This window comes from Sander lucioperca, chromosome 14, assembly GCF_008315115.2.
Source record: "Sander lucioperca isolate FBNREF2018 chromosome 14, SLUC_FBN_1.2, whole genome shotgun sequence".
In the NCBI taxonomy this organism is placed as follows: domain Eukaryota; kingdom Metazoa; phylum Chordata; class Actinopteri; order Perciformes; family Percidae; genus Sander; species Sander lucioperca.
Genome location: NC_050186.1, coordinates 8208402 through 8236093, shown reverse-complemented (window position 1 = coordinate 8236093; position 27692 = coordinate 8208402). Strand labels below are relative to the sequence as shown.

General features: G+C 39.0%; 3 protein-coding genes across 9 annotated transcripts in view; 1 reads left to right on the top strand and 2 right to left on the bottom strand.

Moving 5' to 3' along the window:
* LOC116057126 (deoxyribonuclease-2-beta-like) overlaps positions 1-27692 on the bottom strand; it is a 240191-nt gene that overhangs the window by 46376 nt on the left and 166123 nt on the right. The gene's annotated exons all lie outside the window — the stretch shown is intronic.
* Positions 215-24592, top strand: capslb (calcyphosine-like b). 4 transcript variants are annotated; one of them, XM_035991883.1, is made up of 6 exons: positions 215-456; positions 3457-3612; positions 17468-17645; positions 18789-18998; positions 19763-19879; positions 22231-22354. In XM_035991883.1, the coding sequence occupies exons 2-5, from the start codon at positions 3476-3478 to the stop codon at positions 19862-19864; spliced, it is 627 nt and encodes a 208-aa protein (XP_035847776.1). In that variant the 5' UTR covers positions 215-456; positions 3457-3475; the 3' UTR covers positions 19865-19879; positions 22231-22354. The 4 variants fall into 4 exon arrangements, with proteins under 4 accessions (XP_035847776.1, XP_031165398.1, XP_031165400.1 ...); XM_031309538.2 differs by having other exon boundaries at positions 216-456; positions 3444-3612; XM_031309540.2 differs by lacking the exon at positions 19763-19879 and adding an exon at positions 19947-19990 and having other exon boundaries at positions 216-456; positions 3444-3612; positions 22231-22308.
* il7r (interleukin 7 receptor) overlaps positions 27138-27692 on the bottom strand; it is a 16963-nt gene continuing 16408 nt past the window's right edge. Inside the window, exon 8 of the mRNA XM_031309522.2 lies at positions 27138-27692. This exon is cut by the window's right edge and continues 447 nt beyond it. Coding sequence (XP_031165382.1) covers positions 27684-27692 — 9 coding nt within the window. The 3' untranslated portion in view covers positions 27138-27683.

Sequence of the window (27692 nt, the reverse complement as noted above, 5' to 3'; positions counted from 1 at the left end):
GATTTTTTATTCCTCTTTTTAGTCAACTTATCATGGGTATATATTAACTAATGCTGAGCACTGTATCTATACATATCTATTATCTATAATAACGACGACAATAAATATCATTCTGTAAATGTGCTGCTTTATGATACAAAATAAGTGTTTTATTGTGAAGGCAGTGGTTGACTTTTACTGTGAAACTACAACAGGAAGTGCTGACAGAGCTAACAAACTGAAATAAAAACTACAACTCGCTTCTGCGCGAGTCAAACTAACCGAAGTATTTATTAATTTACTCGACCAGCTTCAGCTCTGGAAGGAAGGAATAAGGACCAAAACGAGAACAACTAGCTCATTGAGAGAGGACTGAACAGCCAATCACAGGACAGGACACTAGATCTCCATGGTAACCGCGGATCGTTTGGGGAAGGGCAGGTGTTTGTTGTTTCCAGGTGAAGATTAGACGTGTCGGTAAGTCTGCTGGCTGTGATATTAATGTCTGAAATTACACTTTAATAATAATAATGTTTATATTGTTATGCCGCGAGCCCGTTAGGCTCTGTAGCTTATTGATTTCACGAGCTTTTAAAGTTAAACAGTGACGCGATGTAACGTAGAACAGACGCGGAAATACTCTTTAATTACTGCAGTCAGGCTGCGATACTGCAACATACATATACTCTATATCATATAAATATATAATATACTCGGTTAGAAGTTACAGTTACTGCAGTAAACATGAACTCATATGATGGTTTACGTTCGATGAATAAAAACAAGTGGTAAATAGATTTAATTAATTGAAATTAAAAAAGCAGCGGTGGAAGAAGTAGTCAGATTACTGCAGTAAAAGTACTAATACCACACTGTGATAATACTCTGTTATAGTTAAAGTCCTGCAGTGAGAATGTAACGTGTGTGTGTGTGTGTGTGTGTGTGTGTGTGTGTGTGTGTGTGTGTGTGTGTGTGTGTGTGTGTGTGTCTCTGTGTGTGTGTGTGTGTGTGTGTGTGTGTGTGTGTGTGTGTGTCTGTCTGTGTGTGTGTGTGTGTGTGTGTGTGTGTGTATGCGCATGTGTGTGTGTGTGTGTGTGTGTGTGTGTGCGCATCTGTGTGTGTGTGTGTGTGTGTGTGTGTGTGTGTGTGTCGAGCTGGCATGTGTGTGTGTGTCTGTGTGTGTGTGTGTGTGTGTGTGTGTATGTGTGTGTGTGTGTGTTTCTGTGTGTGTCTGTGTGTGTATGTGTGTGTGTGTGTGTGTGTGTGTGTGTGTTTCTGTGTGTGTGTGTGTGTGTGTGTGTGTTTCTGTGTGTGTGTGTGTGTGTGTGTGTGTGTGTGTGTGTGTGTCTGTGTGTGCCAGTATTTATCTGGAGATATTGAATATGACACAAACGGTATATTTAGTTTCTTTTCTTCGGGGGATTAATAAAGGAAAAGTTTTGCAGTAATAATACCACTGCAGTATTTATACTTAATATTCTTTCTAATCTCCATAAACACGTGTTGCATTCTATGATTTCTTACCTTATACCGTCCACAGTTACCTTAACAGTAAATATGATACCAGACGATTCCACGTCCCTCAAAGTTTCCTTATAATAAAGACGACTGACTTATTTAAATATATTCAGAGAACTATCAAAGCCTTTCCCTGTTGTAATACATATCAACCTTTTTATAGTGTTAACCTGTCTGTATCAATGAGTTTATGTTCTTATTAATAGATTTATTGATTGAATGGTTCCATTCTTCCTGCTGTTTTCTAATGTCACCACTTGATGGCGCTGTTGCAAATGTAAAACTGATTCACTGACATCCTAGGAAGATGAAACTATTTCTATAAAATAGAAACTATATCCTATTTCTGATTCTTTTTGTTTTGTTGTTTTAGACCACTTGACAATTTCAGGACCTTTTCTAAAAATATAAAAAATAGTTAAAGGTGCAAAAGTCATTTCATGTGACATGAAATCAACAGAAATACAAATGTACATAGTGGCAAACCTGATGCATGCTTTTAAAACTAATTATTTGAAGACATCAGGGTTTCCCCAGTGTGTTGCTGTACCTACAGCACCTTTAACCCTTGCGTTGTCTTCCTGTCGACGATGCAACCTTTTAGTTTTTTTCTGGGTGAGAAATTAATATTAAAACTTTTTGGACAACTTTTTTTGTCACTTTATTCAACATTCTTTTATCACTTTGTTTTTCAAATGCTATCAAATTGACTACAAAGCACCCAAATTCAATGAGAGTAGTGAACTGATCAGTTATTTTACTTGTGAAGAGCGTTGTAGGGAACCATCAACGTTACAACTTGGTTGAAAGAAACCCAAATTTTCTGATATAGAAACAGAAAAAAACAGGAAACAGGAGGGTTAAAGTATTTTTAAGATGTTTTTTAATCTACAGTTACAGTGGGGGCGGCTCGTTTGAAAACTAAAGAAGTCATATTTTCAAATCTCCAGTTATTAGCGCTCACATAATGTAGGACTCTACAGAATCTTTGTACAGCTTTTTTTAAATTCTCAATTTTGCGATCTGGTCCATGATTCTGTTATTGCAGAAACGATTTAGCCTTTGGGCGATTAATGCTGCCATCAGACTGGGACTGTCCCGCGCTGGGCCCTAGTTAACCCTTGTGTTGTCTTCCCCGTCAACCTGCAACATTTTGGTTTTCTGGGTCAAAATGTAAAAAAAATCCAACGTTTTGGTCACTTTTGTCACTTTTTTCGAAATTTCTGTCAATATTTTTCTGCGCTTTTTGGACATTGTTTTCCTACGTTTTTCAACGTTCTTTTATCAATTTTTCTTTACATGCTATAACATTTTAGACTCGGTAAACACAGCCCGATCTGCCGGGGGGTTGATTTCTCTCTGCAGCTCAGGCTGGAAACCTGTACGTTTATCTATCCTGCTTCCGTTACAAATCTGCGGGGACCAATCACAAACTGGCTTATCCACCTGGCGCGCTATTGGCTGGTTTAACACAATGACGATAGAGAAGCGACCAATCAGCTTCTTGATTACATTCAACATGACGGCCACCGAAGAGCAGCAACCCGTTGATGCCGCTGTCGCTGCTACGTCACCCGGATCGTTGGTCTGATTGGTTGAAGGGCTATCCAATTGCGTACAGAGTCATTTGAACTATGCCCGTTGATCACGCAGAGCAGAGAAAATACAGAGCAGACTCCCCAGACTAATGTTCAATTAAAAGATTGACCTTGGTCTGGTGATAGCCAGACTAATAAAATTGAATAAAACACCCAAATTCAATGAAAGAAGTCAACTGATGATTTATTTAACTTGTGAGGAGCGTTGTAGGGAGCCATCCATGTTATTTTGTTTTAAAATTTGGTTGAAAGAAACCCAAATTTCTGATATAGAAACTTTTTGAAGCTGAACTATATTCAGAGCTCTCTGATAACACTTTAAACACTTTGATTCATTTTCACCATCAGTCTTTTGAAAAAGGAACTCTGCGTGGTCAGTGATGGCTGGGACGGCCAGAAAAGATCGAGAGATGGCGATGAACGCCAAGCGCCAGCTGTCGGAGTGCTCGGACCCGGTGGAGAGACTCCGGCTGCAGTGTCTGGCTCGAGGGTCGTCTGGGATCAAAGGGCTGGGCAGGTGAGCTCTTTAATTACATATTTTATATATTATGTTTCTTCAAAACTCAACATGAGCAATTTGACCTTATCATGAAGACATAGTGTACTATGTTAACATGTTTTATAGTATAGTAGGTCAAAAATATAACAAAAAACTCATAGTATACTATGTCAAAAAAAAAAATCAAAAAAAAGTAATAGTATAGTATGTCGAAAAATTCATAGTATAGAATGTCAACAAAAGTTTTTAAAAAAAAAAAGTCATAGTAAAGTATGTCCAAAAAAATAGTAAAAAAGTCATAGTATAGCATGTCGAAAAAAATAGAAAAAAGTCAGTACAGTATGTACCACCAGGCCACCACTGCCCTGTTCTCCAAAAAAAGTCATAGTATAGTATGTCGAAAAAAGTAAAAAAAAAGTCATAGTATAGTATGCCGAAAAAAGTCATAAAAAAGTCAGCGTATAGTATGTCGAAAAAATAGAAAAAGTCAGTACAGTATGTACCACCAGGCCATAGTATAGTATAGTATGCCGAAAAAAGTCTTAAAATAGTCATAATATACTTTGTCGAGAAATGTCATAATATAGTATGTCGAAAAAAGTAAAAGTCTAAAAAAAGTCATAGTATAGCATGTCGAAAAAAATAGAAAAAAGTCAGTACAGTATGTACCACCAGGCCACCACTGCCCTGTTCTCCAAAAAATGTCATAGTATAGTATGTCTATAAAAGTCGAAAAAAAAGTCATAGTATAGTATGTCGAAAAAAAGTCATAGTGTAGTATGTCGAAAAAAGTCAAAAAGAAAGTAATAGTATAGTATGTCGAAAAAAATAGAAAAAGTCAGTACAGTATGTACCACCAGGCCATAGTATAGTATAGTATGCCGAAAAAAGTCTAAAAAAAGTCATAGTATAGTACGGCGAAAAAAGTCATAAAAAAGTCAGCGTATAGTATGTCGAAAAAATAGTATAGTATAGTATGTTGAAAAAAGTCTTAAAAAGTCATAGTATACTTTGTCAAGAAATGTCATAGTATAGTATGTCGAAAAAAGTAAAAGTCTAAAAAAAGTCAGCGTATAGTATGTCGAAAAAATAATATAGTATGGTATGTCGAAAAAAGTCGAAAAAAGTCATAGTATCGTATGTCGAAAAACGTCAGTGTATAGTATGTCGAAAAAAGTCTTAAAAAGTCATAATAGCATGTAGAAAAAAATAGAAAAAAGTCAGTACAGTATGTACCAAAAGTCATAGTATACTTTGTCGAGAAATGTCATAGTATAGTATGTCGAAAAAAGTAAAAGTCTAAAAAAAGTCATAGTATAGTGTGTCGAAAAAAGCAATAGTATCTTTTTCTTTTGTATCCATTTTGGTATAGTTATAAGAAATGCCTGTTAAGCTATCTAGTAGCTTTGACTCACCTTCACTCTGATTCTCATTGGTGGACGCTGAAAATCAGGAAATTCGCAAGTTGAAATCGATGCAAACGCAACGCACGATGTTTGAGAACACAAACCAGCCCTTTAAGTTTTTAATGTTTGTATAGTTGTGGGTCTTACCTCCGGCGGGGATCAAACCCGCGGGGTCTACGTTGGTAGCCGGCGTCCTTCTCCTCTGGACCGTCTCCTCTACCGATCAACACCGAGAACCAGAGAGAGAAAGAAGCTGCAGGATAGTGTAGTATGTCGAAAAAAGTCTATAAAAGGTCATAGTATAGTATGTCGAAAAAAGTAATAGTATAGTATGTCGAAAAAAGTCGAAAAAAGTCATAATATAGTATGTTGAAAAACGTTTTAAAAAAGTCAGCGTATAGTATGTCTATAAAAGTCTAAAAAAGTCATAGTATGTTGAAAAAAGTCAAACAAAAAGTGATAATATTTATTTGTTTAACCTTTATTTATCCAGGTGAGTCCATTGAGAACGAGTTCACATTTGCAACGACAACCTGTCTCCACCCAGATTTTATACTGTCGGTCTGGGGTTTGAACCTGCAACCTCCCGATCACAAGTTCACTTCTTTAACCTCTAGACCACCACTGACCCATACTGTGTAAAAAGTCTAAGAAAATGTCATAGTATAGTAGTCGAAATAAATAAAAAAAAAAACGTCATAGTATAGTCCAGATGGAGGGCCCGTCAGCGAGCGCCTGGTGGCCGGGTTTGCCACGGAGCCCGGCCGGGCACAGCCCGAAAAAGCTACGTGGCACCTCTCTCTCCAACCCATGGGCCCACCACCTGTGGGAGGAACCGCTGGGGTCGGGTGCGCTGCCACATGGGTGGCAGTGAAGGTCAGGGGCCTCGACGGACCAGACCCGGGCAGCAGACGCTGGCTCTGGGGACGTGGAACGTCACCTCTCTGTGGGGGAAGGAACCGGAACTTGTGCGGGAGGTGGAGCGCTACCAGTTGGATCTGGTGGGGCTTACCTCTACGCACAGTTTCGGTTCTGGAACCATACTCCTGGATAGGGGTTGGACTCTTTTCTTCTCCGGAGTTGCCCAGGGTGTGAGGCGCCGGGCGGGTGTGGGGATACTCACAAGTCCCCGGCTGAGCGCCCCGGTGAGTTTACCCCGGTGGACGAGAGGGTCGCCTCCCTACGCCTGCGGGTTGTGGGGGGGAAAACTCTGACTGTTGTTTGTGCGTATGCACCAAACAAGAGCTCGGAGTATTCGGCCTTCTTGGAGACCCTGAATGGAGTCCTGTATGGGGCTCCAGTAGGGGACTCCATAGTTCTGCTGGGGGACTTCAACGCGCACGTGGGCAATGATGGAGACACATGGAGAGGCGTGATTGGGAGGAACGGCCTCCCTGATCTAAACCAGAGTGGTTGTTTGTTGTTGGACTTCTGTGCTAGTCATGGATTGTCTATAACGAACACCATGTTCGAACATAGGGATGCTCATAAGTGTACTTGGTACCAGAGCACCCTAGGCCAAAGGTCAATGATCGATTTTATAATCGTTTCATCTGATCTGAGGCCGTGTGTTTTGGACACTCGGGTGAAGAGAGGGGCAGAGCTGTCAACTGATCACCATCTGGTGGTGAGTTGGGTCAGAGGGTGGGGGAAGACTCTGGACAGACCTGGTAAACCCAAACGGGTAGTGCGGGTGAACTGGGAACGTCTGGAGGAGGCCCCTGTCCGACAGACTTTCAACTCACACCTCCGGCGGAGCTTTTCGTGCATCCCTGTGGAGGCTGGGGGCATTGAACCCGAGTGGACAATGTTCAAAGTTTCCATTGCTGAAGCTGCGGCGGGGAGCTGTGGTCTTAGGGTCTTAGGTGCCTCAAGGGGCGGCAACCCACGAACACCGTGGTGGACACCGGTGGTCAGGGAAGCCGTCCGACTGAAGAAGGAGTCTTTCTGGGATATGTTATCCCAGGGGACTCCGGAGGCAGTTGCAAGGTACCGAAGGGCCCGAAGGGCTGCAGCCTCTGCCGTGAAAGAGGCAAAGCAGCGGGTGTGGGAGAAGTTCTGAGAAGACATGGAGAAGGACTTTCGGTCGGCACCAAGGTGCTTCTGGAAAACCGTTCGCCACCTCAGGAGGGGGAAGCGGGGAACCATCCAAGCTGTGTACAGTAAGGATGGGACGCTGCTGACCTCAACTGAGGAGGTAATAGGGCGGTGGAAGGAACACTTTGAGGAACTCCTAAATCCGACTAATACGCCCTCTATGGTAGAGGCAGAGCTGGAGGATGATGGGGGATTGTCGTCAATTTCCCTGGTGGAAGTTGCTGAGGTAGTTAAACAACTCCACAGTGGCAAAGCCCCAGGGATTGATGAGATCCGTCCAGAAATGCTTAAAGCTCTGGGTGTGGAGGGGTTGTCTTGGTTGACACGCCTCTTCAACATTGCGTGGAAGTCGGGGACGGTGCCTAAGGAGTGGCAGACCGGGGTGGTGGTTCCCCTTTTCAAAAAGGGGGACCAGAGGGTGTGTGCCAATTACAGGGGTATCACACTTCTCAGCCTCCCCGGTAAAGTCTACTCCAAGGTGCTGGAAAGGAGGGTTCGGTCGATAGTCGAACCTCAGGTTGAAGAGGAACAATGCGGATTCCGTCCTGGTCGTGGAACAATGGACCAGATCTTTACTCTCGCAAGGATCCTGGAGGGAGCCTGGGAGTATGCCCAACCGGTCTACATGTGCTTTGTGGATCTGGAGAAGGCGTATGACCGGGTCCCCCGGGAGACACTGTGGGAGGTGCTACGGGAGTACGGGGTGAGGGGGTCCCTTCTCAGGGCCATCCAATCTCTGTACGACCAAAGCGAGAGCTGTGTCCGGGTTCTCGGCAGTAAGTCGGACTCGTTTCAGGTGAGAGTTGGCCTCCGCCAGGGCTGCGCTTTGTCACCAATCCTGTTTGTAGTATTTATGGACAGGATATCGAGGCGTAGTCGGGGTGGAGAGGGGTTGCAGTTTGGTGAGCTGGGGATCTCATCGCTGCTTTTTGCGGATGATGTGGTCCTGATGGCATCGTCGGCCTGTGACCTTCAGCACTCACTGGATCGGTTCGCAGCCGAGTGTGAAGCGGCTGGGATGAGGATCAGCACCTCTAAATCTGAGGCCATGGTTCTCAGCAGGAAACCGATGGAGTGCCTTCTCCAGGTAGGGAATGAGTCTTTACCCCAAGTGAAGGAGTTCAAGTACCTTGGAGTCTTGTTCGCGAGTGAGGGAACAATGGAGCGGGAGATTGGTCGGAGAATCGGCGCAGCGGGTGCGGTATTACACTCAATTTATCGCACCGTTGTGACGAAAAGAGAGCTGAGCCAGAAGGCAAAGCTCTCAATCTACCGGTCAGTTTTCGTTCCTACCCTCACCTATGGTCATGAAGGCTGGGTCATGACCGAAAGAACGAGATCCAGGGTACAAGCGGCCGAAATGGGTTTCCTCAGGAGGGTGGCTGGCGTCTCCCTTAGAGATAGGGTGAGAAGCTCAGTCATCCGTGAGGAGCTCGGAGTAGAGCCGCTGCTCCTTCGCGTCGAAAGGAGCCAGTTGAGGTGGTTCGGGCATCTGGTAAGGATCCAGGCACGTCCAGCTGGGAGGAGGCCTCGGGGAAGACCCAGGACTAGGTGGAGGGATTATATCTCCAACCTGGCCTGGGAACGCCTCGGGATCCCCCAGTCGGAGCTGGTTAATGTGGCTCGGGAAAGGGAAGTTTGGGGTCCCCTGCTGGAGCTGCTACCCCCGCGACCCGTTACCGGATAAGCGGAAGAAGATGGATGGATGGTCATAGTATAGTATGTCGAAAAAAGTAAAAGTCTAAAAAAAGTCATAGTATAGTATGTCGAAAAAAAAGTCAATATAGTATGTCGAAAAAAGTAAAAAAAAAGTCAGCGTATAATAGTTGAAAAAAAAAAGTACTGGTATAGTATGTCGAAAAAAGTAAAAAAAAAAAAACGTCATAGTATAGTATGTCAAAAAAGTAAAAAAAAAAAAATGTCATAGTATAGTATATCGAAAAAAGTAAAAGTCTAAAAAAAGTCATAGTATAGTATGTATAGTATGTCGAAAAAAGTCTTAAAAAGTCATAGTATAGCATATCGAAAAAAATAGAAAAAGGTCAGTACAGTATGTACCACCAGGCCACCACTGCCCTGTTCTCCAAAAAAAGTCATTGTATAGTATGTCGAAAATAGTCATTATATAGTATGTCGAAAAAAGTAAAAGTCTAAAAAAAGTAATGGTATAGTATGTCGAAAAAGGCCTTAAAAAAGTCATAGTATACTTTGTCGAGAAATGTCATAGTATAGTATGTCGAAAAAGGCCTTAAAAAAGTCATAGTATACTTTGTCGAAAAAAGCCAGAGTATAGCATGTCGAAAAAAGTAAAAAAAAAAGTCAGTATAGTATGTCGAAAAAGTAAAAAAAAAGTAATGGTATAGTATGTCGAAAAAAGTCAAAAAAACGTCATAGTATAGTATGTCAAAAAAAGTCTTTAAAACGTCATAGTATACTTTGTCGAAAAATGTCATAGTATAGTATGTCGAAAAAAGTAAAAGTCTAAAAAAAGTCATAGTATAGTATGTCGAAAAAAGTCAGTACAGTATGTACCACCAGGCCACCACTGCCCTGTTCTCCAAATGTCGAAAGTATGTCGAAAAAAGTCTTAAAAAAGTCATAGTATAGTATGTCTATAAAAGTCGAAAAAAAGTCATAGTATAGTATGTCGAAAAAAAGTCATAGTATAGTATGTCGAAAAAAAGTCATAGTGTAGTATGTCGAAAAAAATCAAAAAGAAAGTAATAGTATAGTATGTCTATAAAAGTTAAAAAAAAGTCAGAGTATAATAGTCGAAAAAAAAAAAGTCAGTATGTCGAAAAAAAAAGTCAGTATGTCGAAAAAAGTAAAAAAAAAAGTCATAGTATAGTAGTCAAAAAAAAGTCAAAAAAAAGTAATGGTATAGTATGTCGAAAAAAGTAAAAAAAAAAAGTCATAGTATAGTAGTCAAAAAAAAGTCAAAAAAAAGTAATGGTATAGTATGTCGAAAAAAGTAAAAAAAACGTCATAGTATACTTTGTCGAAAAAAGTCATAGTATAGTATGTCTATAAAAGTCAAAAAAAAAGTCATAGTATAGTATGTCGAAAAAGTTTAAAAAAATTCATAGTACACTAGGACTTAAAAAAGTCATAGTGTAGTATGTCGAAAAAAATCAAAAAGAAAGTAATAGTATAGTATGTCTATAAAAGTTAAAAAAAATAATGGTATAGTATGTCGAAAAAAGTCTTAAAAAAGTCATAGTATACTTTGTCGAGAAATGTCATAGTATAGTATGTCGAAAAAAGTAAAAGTCTAAAAAAGTCATAGTATAGTATGCCGAAAAAAGTAAAAGTCTAAAAAAAGTCATAGTATAGTATGTCGAAAAAAGTCTTAAAAAGTCATAGTATAGCATGTCGAAAAAAAATAGAAAAAAGTCAGTACAGTATGTACCACCAGGCCATAGTATAGTATAGTATGCCGAAAAAAGTCTTAAAATAGTCATAATATACTTTGTCGAGAAATGTCATAATATAGTATGTCGAAAAAAGTAAAAGTCTAAAAAAAGTCAGTACAGTGTGTACCACCAGGCCACCACTGCCCTGTTCTCCAAAAAATGTCATAGCATAGTATGTCGAAAAAAGTCTTAAAAAAGTCATAGTATAGTATGTCTATAAAAGTCGAAAAAAAAGTCATAGTATAGTATGTCTAAAAAAAGTCATAGTGTAGTATGTCGAAAAAAGTCAAAAAGAAAGTAATAGTATAGTATGTCGAAAAAAATAGAAAAAGTCAGTACAGTATGTACCACCAGGCCATAGTATAGTATAGTATGCCGAAAAAAGTCTAAAAAAAGTCATAGTATAGTACGGCGAAAAAAGTCATAAAAAAGTCAGCGTATAGTATGTCGAAAAAATAGTATAGTATAGTATGTCGAAAAAAGTCTTAAAAAGTCATAGTGTACTTTGTCAAGAAATGTCATAGTATAGTATGTCGAAAAAAGTAAAAGTCTAAAAAAAGTCAGCGTATAGTATGTCGAAAAAATAGTATAGTATGGTATGTCGAAAAAAGTCGAAAAAAGTCATAGTATCGTATGTCGAAAAACGTCAGTGTATAGTATGTCGAAAAAAGTCTTAAAAAGTCATAGTATAGCATGTAGAAAAAAATAGAAAAAAGTCAGTACAGTATGTACCAAAAGTCATAGTATACTTTGTCGAGAAATGTCATAGTATAGTATGTCGAAAAAAGTAAAAGTCTAAAAAAAGTCATAGTATAGTATGTCGAAAAAAAAGTCATAGTATAGTATGTTGAAAAAGTTTTAAAAAATTCATAGTACACTAGGACTTAAAAAAGTCCTAGTGTACTTTGTCGAGAAATGTCAAAGTATAGTATGTCAAAAAAAGTAAAAGTAAAAAAAAAGTCATAGTATAGTATGTCGAAAAAATAGTATAGTATGGTATGTCAAAAAAAGTCTTAAAAAAGTCATAGTATACTTTGTCGAAAAATGTCATAGTATAGCATGTCGAAAAAAGTAAAAAAAAAAAGTCAGTATAGTATGTCGAAAAAAGTCCAAAAGAAGTAATGGTATAGTATGTCGAAAAAAGTAAAAAAAAACGTCATAGTATACTTTGTCGAAAAATGTCATAGTATAGTATGTCGAAAAAAGTCTAAAAAAGTCATAGTATAGCATGTCGGAAAAAATAGAAAAAAGTCAGTACAGTATGTACCACCAGGCCACCACTGCCCTGTTCTCCAAAAAATGTCATAGTATAGTATGTCTATAAAAGTCGAAAAAAAAGTCATAGTATAGTATGTCGAAAAAAAGTCATAGTGTAGTATGTCGAAAAAAGTCAAAAAGAAAGTAATAGTATAGTATGTCGAAAAAAATAGAAAAAGTCAGTACAGTATGTACCACCAGGCCATAGTATAGTATAGTATGCCGAAAAAAGTCTAAAAAAAGTCATAGTATAGTACGGCGAAAAAAGTCATAAAAAAGTCAGCGTATAGTATGTCGAAAAAATAGTATAGTATAGTATGTTGAAAAAAGTCTTAAAAAGTCATAGTATACTTTGTCAAGAAATGTCATAGTATAGTATGTCGAAAAAAGTAAAAGTCTAAAAAAAGTCAGCGTATAGTATGTCGAAAAAATAATATAGTATGGTATGTCGAAAAAAGTCGAAAAAAGTCATAGTATCGTATGTCGAAAAACGTCAGTGTATAGTATGTCGAAAAAAGTCTTAAAAAGTCATAATAGCATGTAGAAAAAAATAGAAAAAAGTCAGTACAGTATGTACCAAAAGTCATAGTATACTTTGTCGAGAAATGTCATAGTATAGTATGTCGAAAAAAGTAAAAGTCTAAAAAAAGTCATAGTATAGTGTGTCGAAAAAAGCAATAGTATCTTTTTCTTTTGTATCCATTTTGGTATAGTTATAAGAAATGCCTGTTAAGCTATCTAGTAGCTTTGACTCACCTTCACTCTGACTCTCATTGGTGGACGCTGAAAATCAGGAAATTCGCAAGTTGAAATCGATGCAAACGCAACGCACGATGTTTGAGAACACAAACCAGCCCTTTAAGTTTTTAATGTTTGTATAGTTGTGGGTCTTACCTCCGGCGGGGATCAAACCCGCGGGGTCTACGTTGGTAGCCGGCGTCCTTCTCCTCTGGACCGTCTCCTCTACCGATCAACACCAAGAACCAGAGAGAGAAAGAAGCTGCAGGATAGTGTAGCATGTCGAAAAAAGTCTATAAAAGGTCATAGTATAGTATGTCGAAAAAAGTAATAGTATAGTATGTCGAAAAAAGTCGAAAAAAGTCATAATATAGTATGTTGAAAAACGTTTTAAAAAAGTCAGCGTATAGTATGTCTATAAAAGTCTAAAAAAGTCATAGTATGTTGAAAAAAGTGAAACAAAAAGTGATAATATTTATTTGTTTAACCTTTATTTATCCAGGTGAGTCCATATTTGCAACGACAACCTGTCTCCACCCAGATTTTATCCTGTCGGTCTGGGGTTTGAACCTGCAACCTCCAAGTCACAAGTTCACTTCTTTAACCTCTAGACCACCACTGACCCATACTGTGTAAAAAGTCTAAGAAAATGTCATAGTATAGTAGTCGAAATAAATTAAAAAAAACGTCATAGTATAGTATGTCGAAAAAAGTAAAAGTCTAAAAAAAGTCATAGTATAGTCTGTCGAAAAAAATAGAAAAAAAGTCAATATAGTATGTCGAAAAAAGTAAAAAAAAAGTCAGCGTATAATAGTTGAAAAAAAAAAGTACTGGTATAGTATGTCGAAAAAAGTAAAAAAAAAAAAAACGTCATAGTATAGTATGTCAAAAAAGTAAAAAAAAAGTCATAATATACTTTGTCGAGAAATGTCATAGTATAATATGTCGAAAAAAGTAAAAGTCTAAAAAAGTCATAGTATAGTATGTCGAAAAAAGTCTTAAAAAAGTCATAATATACTTTGTCGAAAAATGTCATAGTATAGTACGGCGAAAAAAGTCAGCGTATAGTATGTCGAAAAAATAGTATAGTATGGTATGTAGAAAAAAAATTGAAAAAAGTCAGTACAGTATGTACCACCAGGCCACCACTGCCCTGTTCTCCAAAAAATGTCATAGTATAGTATGTCGAAAAAAGTCTTAAAAAAGTCATAGTATAGTATGTCGAAAAACGTCAGTGTATAGTATGTACCACCAGGCCACCACTGCCCTGTTCTCCAAAAAAAGTCATAGTATAGTATGTCGAAAAAAGTAAAAGTCTAAAAAAAGTCATAGTATAGTATGTCGAAAAAAGTCAAAAAAAAAGTAATGGTATAGTATGTCGAAAAAAGTCAAAAAAAAAGTCAGTATAGTATGTCGAAAAAGTAAAAAAAAAGTCATAGTATAGTATGTCAAAAAAAGTCTTTAAAACGTCATAGTATAGTATGTCAAAAAATGTCATAGTATAGTATGTCAAAAAAGTTTTCAAAAATTCATAGTACACTAGGACTTAAAAAAGTCATAATGTAGTATGTCGAAAAAAATCAAAAAGACAGTAATAGTATAGTATGTCTATAAAAGTTTAAAAAAAGTCAGACTATAATGGTCAAAAAAAAAAAAAGTAATGGTATAGTATGTCGAAAAAAGTCTTAAAAAAGTCATAGTATACTTTGTCGAGAAATGTCATAGTATAGTATGTCGAAAAAGTTTTCAAAAATTCATAGTACACTAGGACTTAAAAAAGTCATAATGTAGTATGTCGAAAAAAATCAAAAAGACAGTAATGTATAGTATGTCTATAAAAGTAAAAAAAAAATAATGGTATAGTATGTCGAAAAAAGTCTTAAAAAAGTCATAGTATAGTATGTCGAGAAATGTCATAGTATAGTATGTCGAAAAAAGTAAAAGTCTAAAAAAAGTCAGCGTATAGTATGTCGAAAAAATAGAAAAAAGTCAGTACAGTATGTACCACCAGGCCACCACTGCCCTGTTCTCCAAAAAAAGTCATAGTATAGTATGTCGAAAAAAGTAAAAAAAAGTCAGCGTATAGTATGTCGAAAAAAGTAAAAAGACAGTCTAGTATAGCATGTCGAAAAAAGTCATAGTATAGTGTGTCAAAATAAAGAATAAAAGTCATAGTATAGTATGTCGAAAAAAGGTCATAATATTTTTTAGTTTAACCTTTATTTATCCAGGTAAGTCGATTGAGAACAAATTTACATTTGCAACGACAACCTGTCTCCACCCAGATTTTATCCTGTCGGTCTGGGGTTTGAACCTGCAACCTCCAAGTCACAAGTTCACTTCTTTAACCTCTAGACCACCACTGACCCATATTGTCAAAAAAGTCTAAAAAAAAGTCATAGTATAGTATGTCGAAAAAAGCAATAGTATCTTTTTCTTCTGTATCCATTTTGGTATAGTTATAAGAAATGCCTGTTAAGCTATCTAGTAGCTTTGACTCACCTTCACTCTGACTCTCATTGGTGGACGCTGAAAATCAGGAAATTCGCAAGTTGAAATCGACACAAACGCAACGCAAGCGCAACGTATGTTTGAGAACGCAAACCAGCCCTTTAAGTTTTTAATGTTTGTATAGTTGTGGGTCTTACCTCCGGCGGGGATCAAACCCGCAGTGTCTACGTTGGCAGCCGGCGTCCTTCTCCTCTGGACCGTCTCCTCTACCGATCAACACCGAGAACCAGAGAGAGAAAGAAGCTGCAGGAAGTTTAAAAACAGCTCCAACAACCTGAGTGTAGCAGCTGAAAGATGAAAGTCTCTCTCAGCTAAACTTATACTCACAGCTCATGCTATACTATGACTTTTTTCGACTTTTTTCAACATACTATACTAGGACTTTTTTGGTGTAAATAACAAATGACAAAATGAACAAGTGACAGAGGAGTCGAGGAGCTATCAGATACGGGTTATGAGATGCAGCTTACATCGTATGTACACTGACAATTTATGGGGAACTATTCCTGTGATAGGGAAGAGTTTCTATCATAGTTTCTCTTTCAGACTGAAACATGTTGACAATAACTACCTGACTCAGACTATTCTCAGAGTCAAGCAGTTCAGCTGGGAGGGATACCGCTTCATAGTCTGAAGGTTGAGCCTTCAAATCCTGTGTGTCAATCCTATGACTCTTTTTCAGCATGCTACACTGTGACTTTTTTTTGACTATTTTCGACATGCTATACTATGACTTTTTTCAACTTTTATAGACATACTATACTATGACTTTTTCGGTGTAAATAACAAATAACCGAAAGAACAAGTAAGTTTGGAGCTTCAGGAATGTCTCACCAAGATGAGCTGCTGGCTCAACTAATACTTCATAATCTGAGGTTGAAGGTTCAAATCCCAGTTCTTTCTTGAGAGTTTTTAAGACTTTTTTCGACATACTATACTATCACTTTCTTTCGACATGCTATAGTATGACTTTTTTCTAGTTTTATAGACATACTATACTATGACTTTTTCAGTGTAAATAACAATTTACAGAACAAACAAGTAAGTTTGGAGCTTCAGGAATAGCTCACCAAGATGAGCTGCTGGCTCAACTGATACTTTACTTACTTTACTTTTACTTTTTTCGACATACTCTACTATAAATGTCTAAAAAAATTCATAGTATAGTATGTCAAAAAAAGTCATAGTATTCATTTCAATTCAATTCAATTTTATTTATAGTATCAAATCATAACAAGAGTTATCTCGAGACACTTTACAGATAGAGTAGGTCTAGACCACACTCTATAATATACAAAGACCCAACAATTCCAGTAATTCCCCCAAGAGCAAGCATTTAGTGCAACAGTGGCGAGGAAAAACTGAAGAAGAAACTGAAGAAACCTGGGACAGACCCAGGCTCTTGGTAGGAGGTGTCTGACGGTGCCAGTTGGGGGGGTGATGAACAGTGGCAATAATAGTCACAATAAAGATAATGGAACTATGACTATAAATAGTAGTTGTAGTAGTTCATGGCGTAGTAGGGTGTTACAAGGTGTAGCGGGGCACTGCAGAGTGTAGCAGGGTCTAGCAGGACGTAGCAGGACATAGCAGGGCGTAGCAGGACGTAGCAGGACGTAGCAGGGCGTAGCAGGACGTAGCAGGGCGTAGCTGGACGTAGCAGGATGTATCAGGACGTAGCAGGACGTAGCAGGGCATAGCAGGACGTAGCAGGGCGTAGAAGGACGTAGCAGGACATAGCAGGACATAGCAGGGCGTAGCAGGACGTAGCAGGACGTATCAGGGCATAGCAGGACGTATCAGGGCGTAGCAGGGCACTGCAGAGTGTATCAGGGCGTAGCAGGGTGTAACAGGGCGCGGAGCAGGACCACGGCGACAGCTGCAACCATGATTTAGGTGCCACCCTAATCCAAGGAAAATTGCTGGGCGAAAAAAACATAAGGACTCCGGGGAATAAGCTCCCCAGAGCACAGTTAGTAACAAGACTTTCTGGGACAAGGATGCACACAGATGGAAAGAGAGAGGAGAGAGGAGCTCAGTTTTGAGTGCCTTTTTTGTCATTGTACTTTAAAATAAAATTAGGAGCACGCCTTTTTGTATGCAGCAAACCACACAGCGATGCAGTATGAAAGGATGCTCTCATGACGGCTTGTGCTAGGGAGATGTTAAAGATCTTTGTAAAGACCCCAGCCAGCTGGTCAGCACATGCCTGGGGTACTCTGCTGGGTACTCCATCCGGTCCATATTCTACTATTTTTTCGACATACTATACTATGATGCTGAAAAGGAGTATAATACAGGCTCTTTAAGTAAAAGGTCTCAATACTTCTTGCAGCAATAAGTACTTTCACTTTAACTACATATATGTATTTACTGATGTGAAGTTGGAATACAGTTGTCAAGTTTGTAAAGCATTTTAAAAATATTTCATACCGACACTGTGTTTGTCAGAACCTTCAAAATAATGGATGATGACAACAGCCGCTCCCTGGACCTGAAGGAGTTCCTGAAGGGTTTGAGTGATTACGGGGTCCCGATTGAGAAGAAAGAAGCCACGGATCTTTTTCAACTCTTTGACAAGGACGGGAGCGGGACCATCGACTTTGACGAGTTTCTCCTTACGTTGAGGGTAAATATCAGGGTTGGGTAACGAAACCCGGTGCTAATTATACTCAACAGTGTAGTTCTGTAAGTAGAAGTCCTGTTTATTTCTCCATAACGATTTTGATTATCAGCCATAATGTCTAAACCACCTGAGGTAGACTGAACATGAGCTATGAGGATGTGAAAACGAAGGTTTCTGCTCCTGTAAAAGACACGAGTCCGTGTGAAATCAACCTTTAATTTTTGATTGTGGTGTGTCTTAAATACCTGTGCTGCCCTCTGGTGCTCTGAAATGTATGCTACAGGCAACAGAAGCCTCGCTGCATGTGATGCTACTTAACACTACACTTGGCAAACGTTACCCTTAATCTCCACCAGGCGCGTCTGCGCTGCGTTCCAGAGGTGCTACGACCCCCGTGAGCAACTGTTGCCATTCAAGTCAATGCTTTAAAGAAAAAGAGAAGGCATGGTGTTAAATTATTGTAGTGCTTGGAGTGGAAGGTAGATACTAGCTTAATAAACATGTGCTTGTTCTGTAAAGTACTTGTAGAGACAATAAAATCTGCGAGTTGGGCAGCAAACGCGCTGCTTCTGAGACGCTCCCTGTGTGGTATGGCACATGACAGATGACGGAACGCAGTACAGACATGCCCAGTGGAGAATCTGAGTTTGCCTACCATTAGCTAGTAGCTGGCTTAAACACGGTTAAAATGCTGAGAGCTAAACAGTCTAACGTGTGTCTGTATTTCACTGGAAAAGATTAAACCAGCGGGACCAAAAGGTCTGCAGCTAAAGACACAGAGGAGACCACTGTGGACACTGCCAGAGAAACAACACGGACGGCATGCAATGCTGCGTTTAATGTTGCTGTAAAGTCTTCTGTCTAGTGGTTGTTTAACAGCAGCTGTCTGCTGAAATAAGTTCTTGTTATTACATTTTAAATAAATTATTTAAATTTGCCCATATGGCATTAGCTATTACCACCAACAACACTCATCTTGTGCTCTTCTTTTTTTTTAAGTATCGGTTAAGGCCCCGTTTAGACACCATTTTAGCACCAATCTTTGAAAAAAAAAATATATATATACCCAAGCCTAGTAAATATTCAGACAGGTAACTGGGCAGGTGAACAGAATTTCATGTCCTAAAGTTCATGTGTTAACTGCAGCCAGAGATGTCGAAGGCCAGGAAGGAGGTGGTGATGGAGGCATTTCGGAAGCTGGATAAGACAGGTGACGGGGTGATCACTGTCGAAGACCTGCAAGGGGTTTATAACGTCAAGCATCACCCCAAGTATCAGAACGGGGAGTGGACAGAGGATCAAATCTTCAGGAAGTTTCTGGACAACTTTGACTCTCCGTATGACAAAGATGGAAAGGTAATAAACTCTCTGGTAGCACTTTATAATAACCATCATTAACAAAAGCATTCTCATGAACCGATTTGTATAATATCACAAGAAAAGTTAAGCACAACAATTCGTATGTATCCTATGAAATTAGGCGTCCACCAGCCGTCCATGTGACAGTTAAGTTCAGCGGTCTTTACAGTTAAATTTATCCGTGAAAAAGTGACTGTGAGCTAGGTACAGAGGCCCGTAAGGCGACAGTCCTTTCAGAGGCTTTTACAGTTGAGTTTAGCTGACGAAAAGTGAGCTTAATGCGATGACAATACTTAAGTTTAGACACCACTTCCAGTGCATTAACACCTGTTTCCTGGGTGAAAGTCTTGTGTTTTCTCCTAAACTGTGTTTTCTCCTTAATTTCTTCCTTGTGTTTTCTCCTTCTTCCAGGACATGATTATTGTCTGGAGTTTGCACCTTCAAGGTTGAAAGCACTTAATTGGAAGTCGCCTTGGATAAAAGCGTCAGCTAAATGACATGTAACGTAATGTAACATGAACTTTGCGTGTTTTAAGAGCCAAACATCCCCCCCGACCTCCTCCCTACAAGGATCTTCACGCTCTCATACAGCAGCAGTCAGCATACTGTTGACAGTCATAAATCCCAGGAATACATACGGATTACAGTGCTTTACTTTTCACAACAATATGTGCGAATGCTTCATGAGAACAGCCTGCATGTTTACAGTTTGTGTAATTATTGATATAAATGTATATTGATGCTGATATTACTCTCTGAAGGTGACCAAGGAGGAGTTTATGAATTATTATGCTGGTGTGAGTGCGTCCATCGATACAGATGTCTACTTTATTGTGATGATGAGAAATGCCTGGAAACTGTGACTTAGCGTCCTACTGGTAAACGTGCTCATTGTTCGGGCAGCGGAGGTTTCCGTTTCATGGTGTTTTCTGTTTCTCTCCACAGAGACTGCTCACTGTTGACTCTGGAGATATTCTGACAAGTATAATGTATGGTTTTTACTTTTTTAACCCTCCTGTTGTCTTCGGGTCAAATTTGACCCATTTTCAAAAAGTTTCTATATCAGAAATTTGGGTTTCTTTCAACCAAATTGTCAAAAGAAATAACGTGGATGGTTCTCTACAACGCTCTTCACAAGTAAAATAAATGATCAGTTCACTACTTTCATTGAATTTGGGTGTTTTATTTAATTTTATAGCATTTGAAGAAAAAACTATTGATTAAAGAACTTTGAAAAAAGTGACAGAAATGTAGGGGAAAAAACAACAAAAACGTCACAAAGACATTGGAAAAAGTGACAAAGAACTTTGGGAAAAGTGAGAAAACGTCAAAAAGTGACAAAAAATGTCGGAGAAAGCTTCAAAAACTTGGTCAAAACAACAAAAATGTCCAAAAAAATCTAACTACAGTAAGTAACTTTAAATTTTGACCCAGAAAAACTAAAAGTTGGTGGTCTACGGGAAGACAACATGAGGGTTAAATATACAACAAAGAGAAAAACATTGAATTTGCAACATGACATCATGACATACATACATAACATACAAACATATACAAACATATACACCACTTTCCTAAAGCCAAGTGGTGTGTTATCTGTACGCATTTTGAGTTATCCGCATGTATGTCTACGCTGTATACAGCAGACGGCAGTCTGCAACGTCACAGCGTAAACATACACGCCACTTTTTAAAGCCACGTAGCGTGTTATCGCAAGGCTATGTGTTATCGCGAGGCTACATTTTATGGTGAGGCTATGGTTGGGTTTAGGAAACGTGACACACGGCTTGGGTTTAGGAAAAGAACAAATGTGGAAAGGAAACGGGACACGAAGGAAACGATCCCCGGTCTCCTGGGTGAAAGTCCTGTGTTTGACCCATCCTCCAACCCAACCAACCTCCCTACGTGGATGTTCAGCCTTTCATACTACTCACGCAATCGCAAGGTAATGTAAGTCAATGGAGGCCAAACAGCGTTGATAAACACGCTACAAAGCGAGTATGCGTCTTGATAACACGCCAATAATGGCATACTACTCGTACATACGCCACTTATAAATAAAGTCAATGAACCATACAAGATACAAACCTCAGTAGTAAAATAGTTTTCTGTCTGATGGTTGACGTTTCACGCAGCAGGTTGACTCTCACTTTTCACTCTGTCGTTCAATCAAAACCCAAATCATCCTTTTCCTTTTCAGTGTCTGGACTCAGACACACTCCTCACATGCTGTTTCCATCCAAATATGAAGCTCATTTTTTATTTATTTTTGGGTTGAAATATCTGTCTCATAATTTCACTATAAGTGTATTGTCACTAACAGACTTTACTTATACTTACACCAGCGGTGGAAGAAGTATTCCTTTACTTCAGTAAAAGTACTAATACCGCACTGTAAAAATACTCTGTTACAGTCAAAGTCCTGCATTGATACATATAAACTACATGTGTTTTGTGTGCAGAAATCTTAATGTGCAAAGTAACTAAGTAACTAAAGCTGTAACAGATGAATGTAGTGGAGTAAAAAGTACAATATTTCTCTCTGAAATGTAGCGGAGTAGAAGTAGAAAGTAAGTAAGTACAAGTACAAGTACCTCAGTCTTACACGGAGGTGTGTTCAGGTGCATTCTGGGCGTGCTGGTCTTACAGGGAGGTGTGTTCAGGTGCATTCTGGGAGTATTGCTATCCTGAGGCAGTGGCAGTAAATGTGCCTAGGCTTATGCACAGCGTGCACACTATGCTTGTTACACACACAGGGACGCACAGCAGCACACACACATGCAGAAGATTACAAATAAAAATATTACGGTGCAAATCCTCCATCATAATAGCAATGCTCCAAGGTCCAAACACGCCTGGCTTTTAAAGGGAATGGGAGATGATCTCTGATTGGTTGATTGCATGTTACGCCCAAAACACCCCTCTGATTAATGAAGACACTAACTACAACCCTTTTGAAACTGACCCTTTTTTCTGCCATCAAACTAGCAAAAGTGACTTTGGACACGCCCTAAACGCACCTGCACCAGGCGCTTCACGTCATTCTCTTACAGAAATTATACATAAATGAAATGGACTTGACTTCTGGCTCACTTGGATGGAAACAGCAGCCGTCTAATTAACGGACCTTTTCTCTGCTCTTTACTTCCTAGTAAAACTCTCTGATTTCACTTTGATCTTTGTCACGCTGCGACTCACTCAACAGTAACATCTTTCCTCTAACCAACAGGTGACCAAAGAAGAGTTCGTCAACTATTACAGCGGCGTCAGCGCCTCCATCGACAGCGACGTCTACTTTATTCTTATGATGAAAAACGCCTGGAAGCTCTGACTCGCGTCAAAGAACGAGAAAACTTGTTAAAAAAAAATCCAAGAAAACAGATAAAATGCCTTTATTACATCTGGCACATCCAGACTAGAATAACATATAAAAAAAATCACTTCAACACGTTTCAGTGTCCAGTTTTGTTTTAATGAAGTACAATGAAGGCATTTTGGCTTTTTTTCAAAAGACAAGTGCCAGTTTATAACAACGAAAAACCGAAGAAGTGAATCAAAAAGTCTTTGTGAAAATAAGACGGCACGTGCGGAGCCAGAAGTTGTAAACATTCGGGGCTCAGCCCAAACCTGGTCCTGGGGTCCTGGTGTAGCAGGTGTGTACTCTCTCTCTCTCGTTACTCTTCGTTGGCTATCACAGCCGTTTATTCTGATAAATAGCAGAATAGTGTCTCACAATCACATTTGTCACTATAAAGAGCTCCAGTTAGCTAAAATGAAAACAGAAATTATTCAGTTTATTGTTGCCACAGTTGTATCATAAAAGCTAAGCCTCAACCAGACTAGCAAGCTAGCACAGCGTAGTGACCTTTTTCATTTAATCTAAAACAAAAGAAACAAAACCAAATTGGTCTCTAATATAAAATGTGAGACCTCCCGTGTGGATATACTACATGCATACTAAACATATCACAATGAACACATTTACCTAACTATAACAGTGGGGCTCAGTATATGTGACTTACCATGAGACAGGCTACAGCAGACTGGTGATGGTGTGTAGGAATCTACCCTAAAGTCTGCAGAATAGCACCAGTAGATGGCGCTCATGTTACAGAAAAAGCCTGTATCATATGGAAACTACTGGCCAAATGAAAAGTTACCTTTTAATGGCAAGTGGAATTACTAACTCCGCTACACTGGGACATTGTTTCCCATTTACAGCAGCTATTTGGACTATTTTTCAAGCCATTTGATAACATGCCTAAAGATCTGTACATCATTTGGGAATAAAACATGATAGTTGCCAAGGAAAAACTGCATTTGATTATGACAACAAAAGTGTGCATGTCTGTAAAGAGGAGATTTGTGGGTACTCAGAGAACCATTTTCATTCACATAACTGGAGGTCAGACGTCAACTGACCCCTTTGCAAAATGTTTTTTTCTCTCAACAAAATGTGGCCTAACTTTGGAGCCACCTTCCCAACAAGCTAGCAGTTATTGGTTTTATTTATATATATTTAGTTATTAGGACAATGCACAATAATCAACGTTTCTGTAAATGGCTAATTTACTAAAAGGTAAAAAAACCTTCATCCAACTTCCCAAAGAAGACTGAAAGCCAAAACGGGTTGAAGTGATGTTTTTAATCTTATTCTAGTTCAAATGTGTCAGATGTAGTGAAGGCATTTTACTTTTTCTTTGTAAAAACAAATGCCTTGGAGATTTTCTTGTTGCTCATTGAATTTGTTTGTGCCAAAGAGCACTGTTATATTTTCACAAAAACTAGTTCCAAGAAGCTCTCCAGTTCTTTGGTTTTTCATTGTCATTATCTGTGTTGTAGGGAACTCTACATTGCCTTAATAATAATTAATTTTAATTTTGTTGAGTTACCGTAATACGATCAAGCTCTTTCTTCCAGCTGTAACTAATCCTGTGCTTTCAGAAATGAATTCTTCAAATAAATGTACAACCATAGTTTAGAGAGAGATTCATCATCACAGATCATTTTGCATCATGCCATCTGTTTTACCTTAATTTTGTAGGTGAACACAAGGCAACAGTTTGATTTAACAACTATTATATTTTATTGTACGATGATACGCAGCACAATATGCTTTGTTTAAATAAAAAAACATTGCTACAATCAGACTTTACAGTATAGTTTACAGTGTATTTAGTACAGTTGAGTCTGGAGAAAAGGAAGCGTACATTCTGGAAACATGAGGTGTAAGTTGTGTTGAATATATTAAGAAGCAGCATTGTGTCAGAAACAGGAGGGTCATGTTGCTGGAGCCAGAGTTGTAGTCAAGACCACCTAATCCGAGACCAAGTCATCACCGAGACAAGAGTGTATCGAGACCGAGACATTTTATCGAGACAAGACCAGTGTGAGTTCCACACTGCGCCACACGATAAATGTGAAAAATGCTAACCATAGGCACTCCTCAAATTAATCTGAAAGATCCCAGCCGTCTCAGTCAGCGTAACTTTGCAGAATTCACACACTGTTGTGTGCTTTCTTTACCACAAAATCTGAATCTATCATCTACATCTATCATCTATAATCTAAAATTTCCCTTGGGATGAAATCTATCTATCTATCTATCTATCTATCTATCTATCTATCTATCTATCTATCTATCTCTCTATCTATCTATCTATCACACTGCAGTGTGCTTTCTTTTACAAGTTCTTTTGCAAATGAACTCCTTATTGTTTAGGTAGCCAGCCAAAAGCTTCTTCTCCTGTCTCCTGCATTCACTCTCTTGGGAGTGAGAGGAAGTTAACAAGATCACATTTCAAATTAGACATGAGTCAAGCTATTTGTTGCATTTGGAGCAGGGAGTTTAGCATCCAATCACATTAGGAAAGGGAGTTTTTTCTCGCCACTGTCGCACTAAATGCTTGCTCTTGGAGGAATTACTGGAATTGTTGGGACTTTATAAATTATAGTGTGGTCTAGACCTACTCTATCTGTAAAGTGTCTTGAGATAACTCTTGTTATGATTTGATACTATAAATAAAATTGAATTGAATTGAATTAATGATGTCATTATACAAATCATTTAGTGATATCCCTGCAGTTATGGTCTTGAAATACAATCCAGAGTACTTTTTATCTGAAAACCCAGATAAGACCGAGGACAAATGCGGCCAATTCTGAGACCTTCAAAAAGTGGTCTTGAGACCAAGACCGGTCTCGGGTTCTACGACACTGGCAGAAGCAACACCCCCACATCTCACCTTATCATTGTAACGAACATGAACTGTGATTCAGAGCTGTCGGTCAGAAAAGGCTGAGTGCTTTGTAACGACGAGAAGAGCCTGTTCCACTCATGTGATGAAATCGGACAACAGGTGTAGTCTCTAACAGTTTCAGTGCAGATAAGAGCAGCTTCCTTTAAAAGGACCTCGCTGGTGTTTATGTATATTTCAGCTCAAATCGTTATACAGACAGGTGACAACTAAAAAAGAAATGAAAGACCTCAACGAACGGTTTCTATCTTTGACAGATTAGCTCTGAACTCTTCTGGAGGGTCGTGGTGGAAAAACACGGTATAAAGTAGACTGCAACTACATTTTTTTTGACTTTCATAGTCAATTAAACTGATGATTATTTTCTAGATTAATTGATTAAATGTCTATAAAATGTCAGTAAATGGTGAAAAATGTCCATCTGGTAAGAGCCAATGAGGTTTAACCATGTATCAGCTAATTTAAATAGCTCACGTTACTGTATTGTGTCAATAGTTAACTTCATTTAATATTGGATGAGGCGTTCTCTTTTGTGGGGTGCAAATGTTCCACCAAAACAAGTTCCTTCCCGAGACTATTTAGCAGATCCACCTTCGCTGTGTCCGGAGCTTAGCGCTGCCCAAGACCGTTGCGATTGGTTCAAAGAAATGCTAAAAACCCAAGAGAGTTTTTTCTCCTGTCCAGGAGTGTATGTTCCTGTAGCCAGTCCTTCCTTCACAGCGCTGTTGAGATAGAGCCGATTAATGCTAGACTATCCAAACACTAAGTCTTCAGATTGAGATTTACTTTCATTTGTCACCTATCTGTATGAATCCAAAGCATGATGTAAGTTTTAGACTACCTTCCAGTCTACCAAAACAACAACTAGATAGGTAATTCTCAAGGGGGTAAGTGAGCATCCAAAAAGCGTACCTCCTATGGGGAGATTCTGAGGCTAACAAGCCATCACCCCCCGTTAGCATCCCATTGACTGCCATTCATTTTGACGTGACTTTGACAGCGAATAACTTTACATCTGAAGCGTTTAAAGACTCTATTTGTCTATTTTTTATTTCTAAAGAAACACGACAATGTATAAAAGGCTCCATTACCTTGTAGCTCACGTTATGGCTCCGTAGCAGACGTTTTTATAAAAATAGGCTAACGATTGTGTCATAACCACGCAACTTTCTGTCGCACAGTAGAGATATTACTGTATAGTACAGGAGAAGCTCTCAGGCAATTGGGGGGACATGGAGGCGTACAGTCAAGGGAGAAGCCCATAGAGAGTCCATGAAAGCATCGGAACAAAATATTTCAGCAACGTTTTGCTCCTGCTCCTACACTCATGGACAGCTCCTACTCAAACTTGGGAATGATTGAGATTTCTCTTGGCACAGCTACCAGAAGACTTCCAACTTTCAGACAGGTTGCTCACGTCACATCTACGTCTTCAAGCTCAGTTGGAGGCTGCTCAGTAACGCTCAGCCATCACCGGGAAAGAGACTTCACTGGTCTCCGTCGAAGTCTACGGAATCGCTGTGTCCATTTCTTTTACTGTCTATGGTAATTCTTTCCAGCTAAAAGATGAACTGACCCTTTAACTGATTGGTTTTAGCCTGGAAGGTAGTATGCTCTGGAAACATCTTTCTGTGATTTGTAGTAAAACATGCAGAAACACAGGTATGATCTTCTAAAGTTCGTCCAACGCCAGGCGACTGTAAGAGGAGGTATGTCAGTATACCATGTATAAGATATGATGAATATATACTTATATAATCATATGGCATCAAAAGCAACAACAATAAAAACTCAAAAAGCTACATTTGAAACGTCTGGGTTAGTAGCACACGTTTTGCAAACTGCTACATTCTGCATCAAGTGAATGTTAAAAGTAAAAATCCTTCACTTTTACATACTGGGAAAGTTTCACACGGTGATAAAGTGGCCGATTTTTCAAGGCTTTCGCACCGCAAATAAACAAAACTGGCTGGGCTGGGTCATCCAGCTCCACCCTCTCTCTCTGCAAAAATCATCACATCACAACACGATGGCGCTGGCCGTATCCCCAAAATTGAGGCTTCAAAACAGCAGTCCACGAACTAATGGGCAACGTCACAGATGCTAGGTCAATTTTTTTTCTTATCCATTAAATAGAGAGGAAAAGTCCAGCCCCTTCCTGTGTCCACCATATTGTATGGTTTGAATTGAGCCATGAAATACACAGCTGATGTTTGTCAGTTTAAAAGATAATTTATCAAATGAAGAAAGTCTCAGTTTGTCGTAGGTTAAACATTGTCTACCGGACCCATTTTTACTGAAATAAAGTCCCATTGTGGACACAGGAAGAGGCAGGGCTTCACCTTTCTATCATTTTGTGTCCTCTCCTGATTGGAAACATTCTCAGCAGTTTGATAAAGATCCTGTTCCTCTTTCTCCTCCTGAACTACTTGAT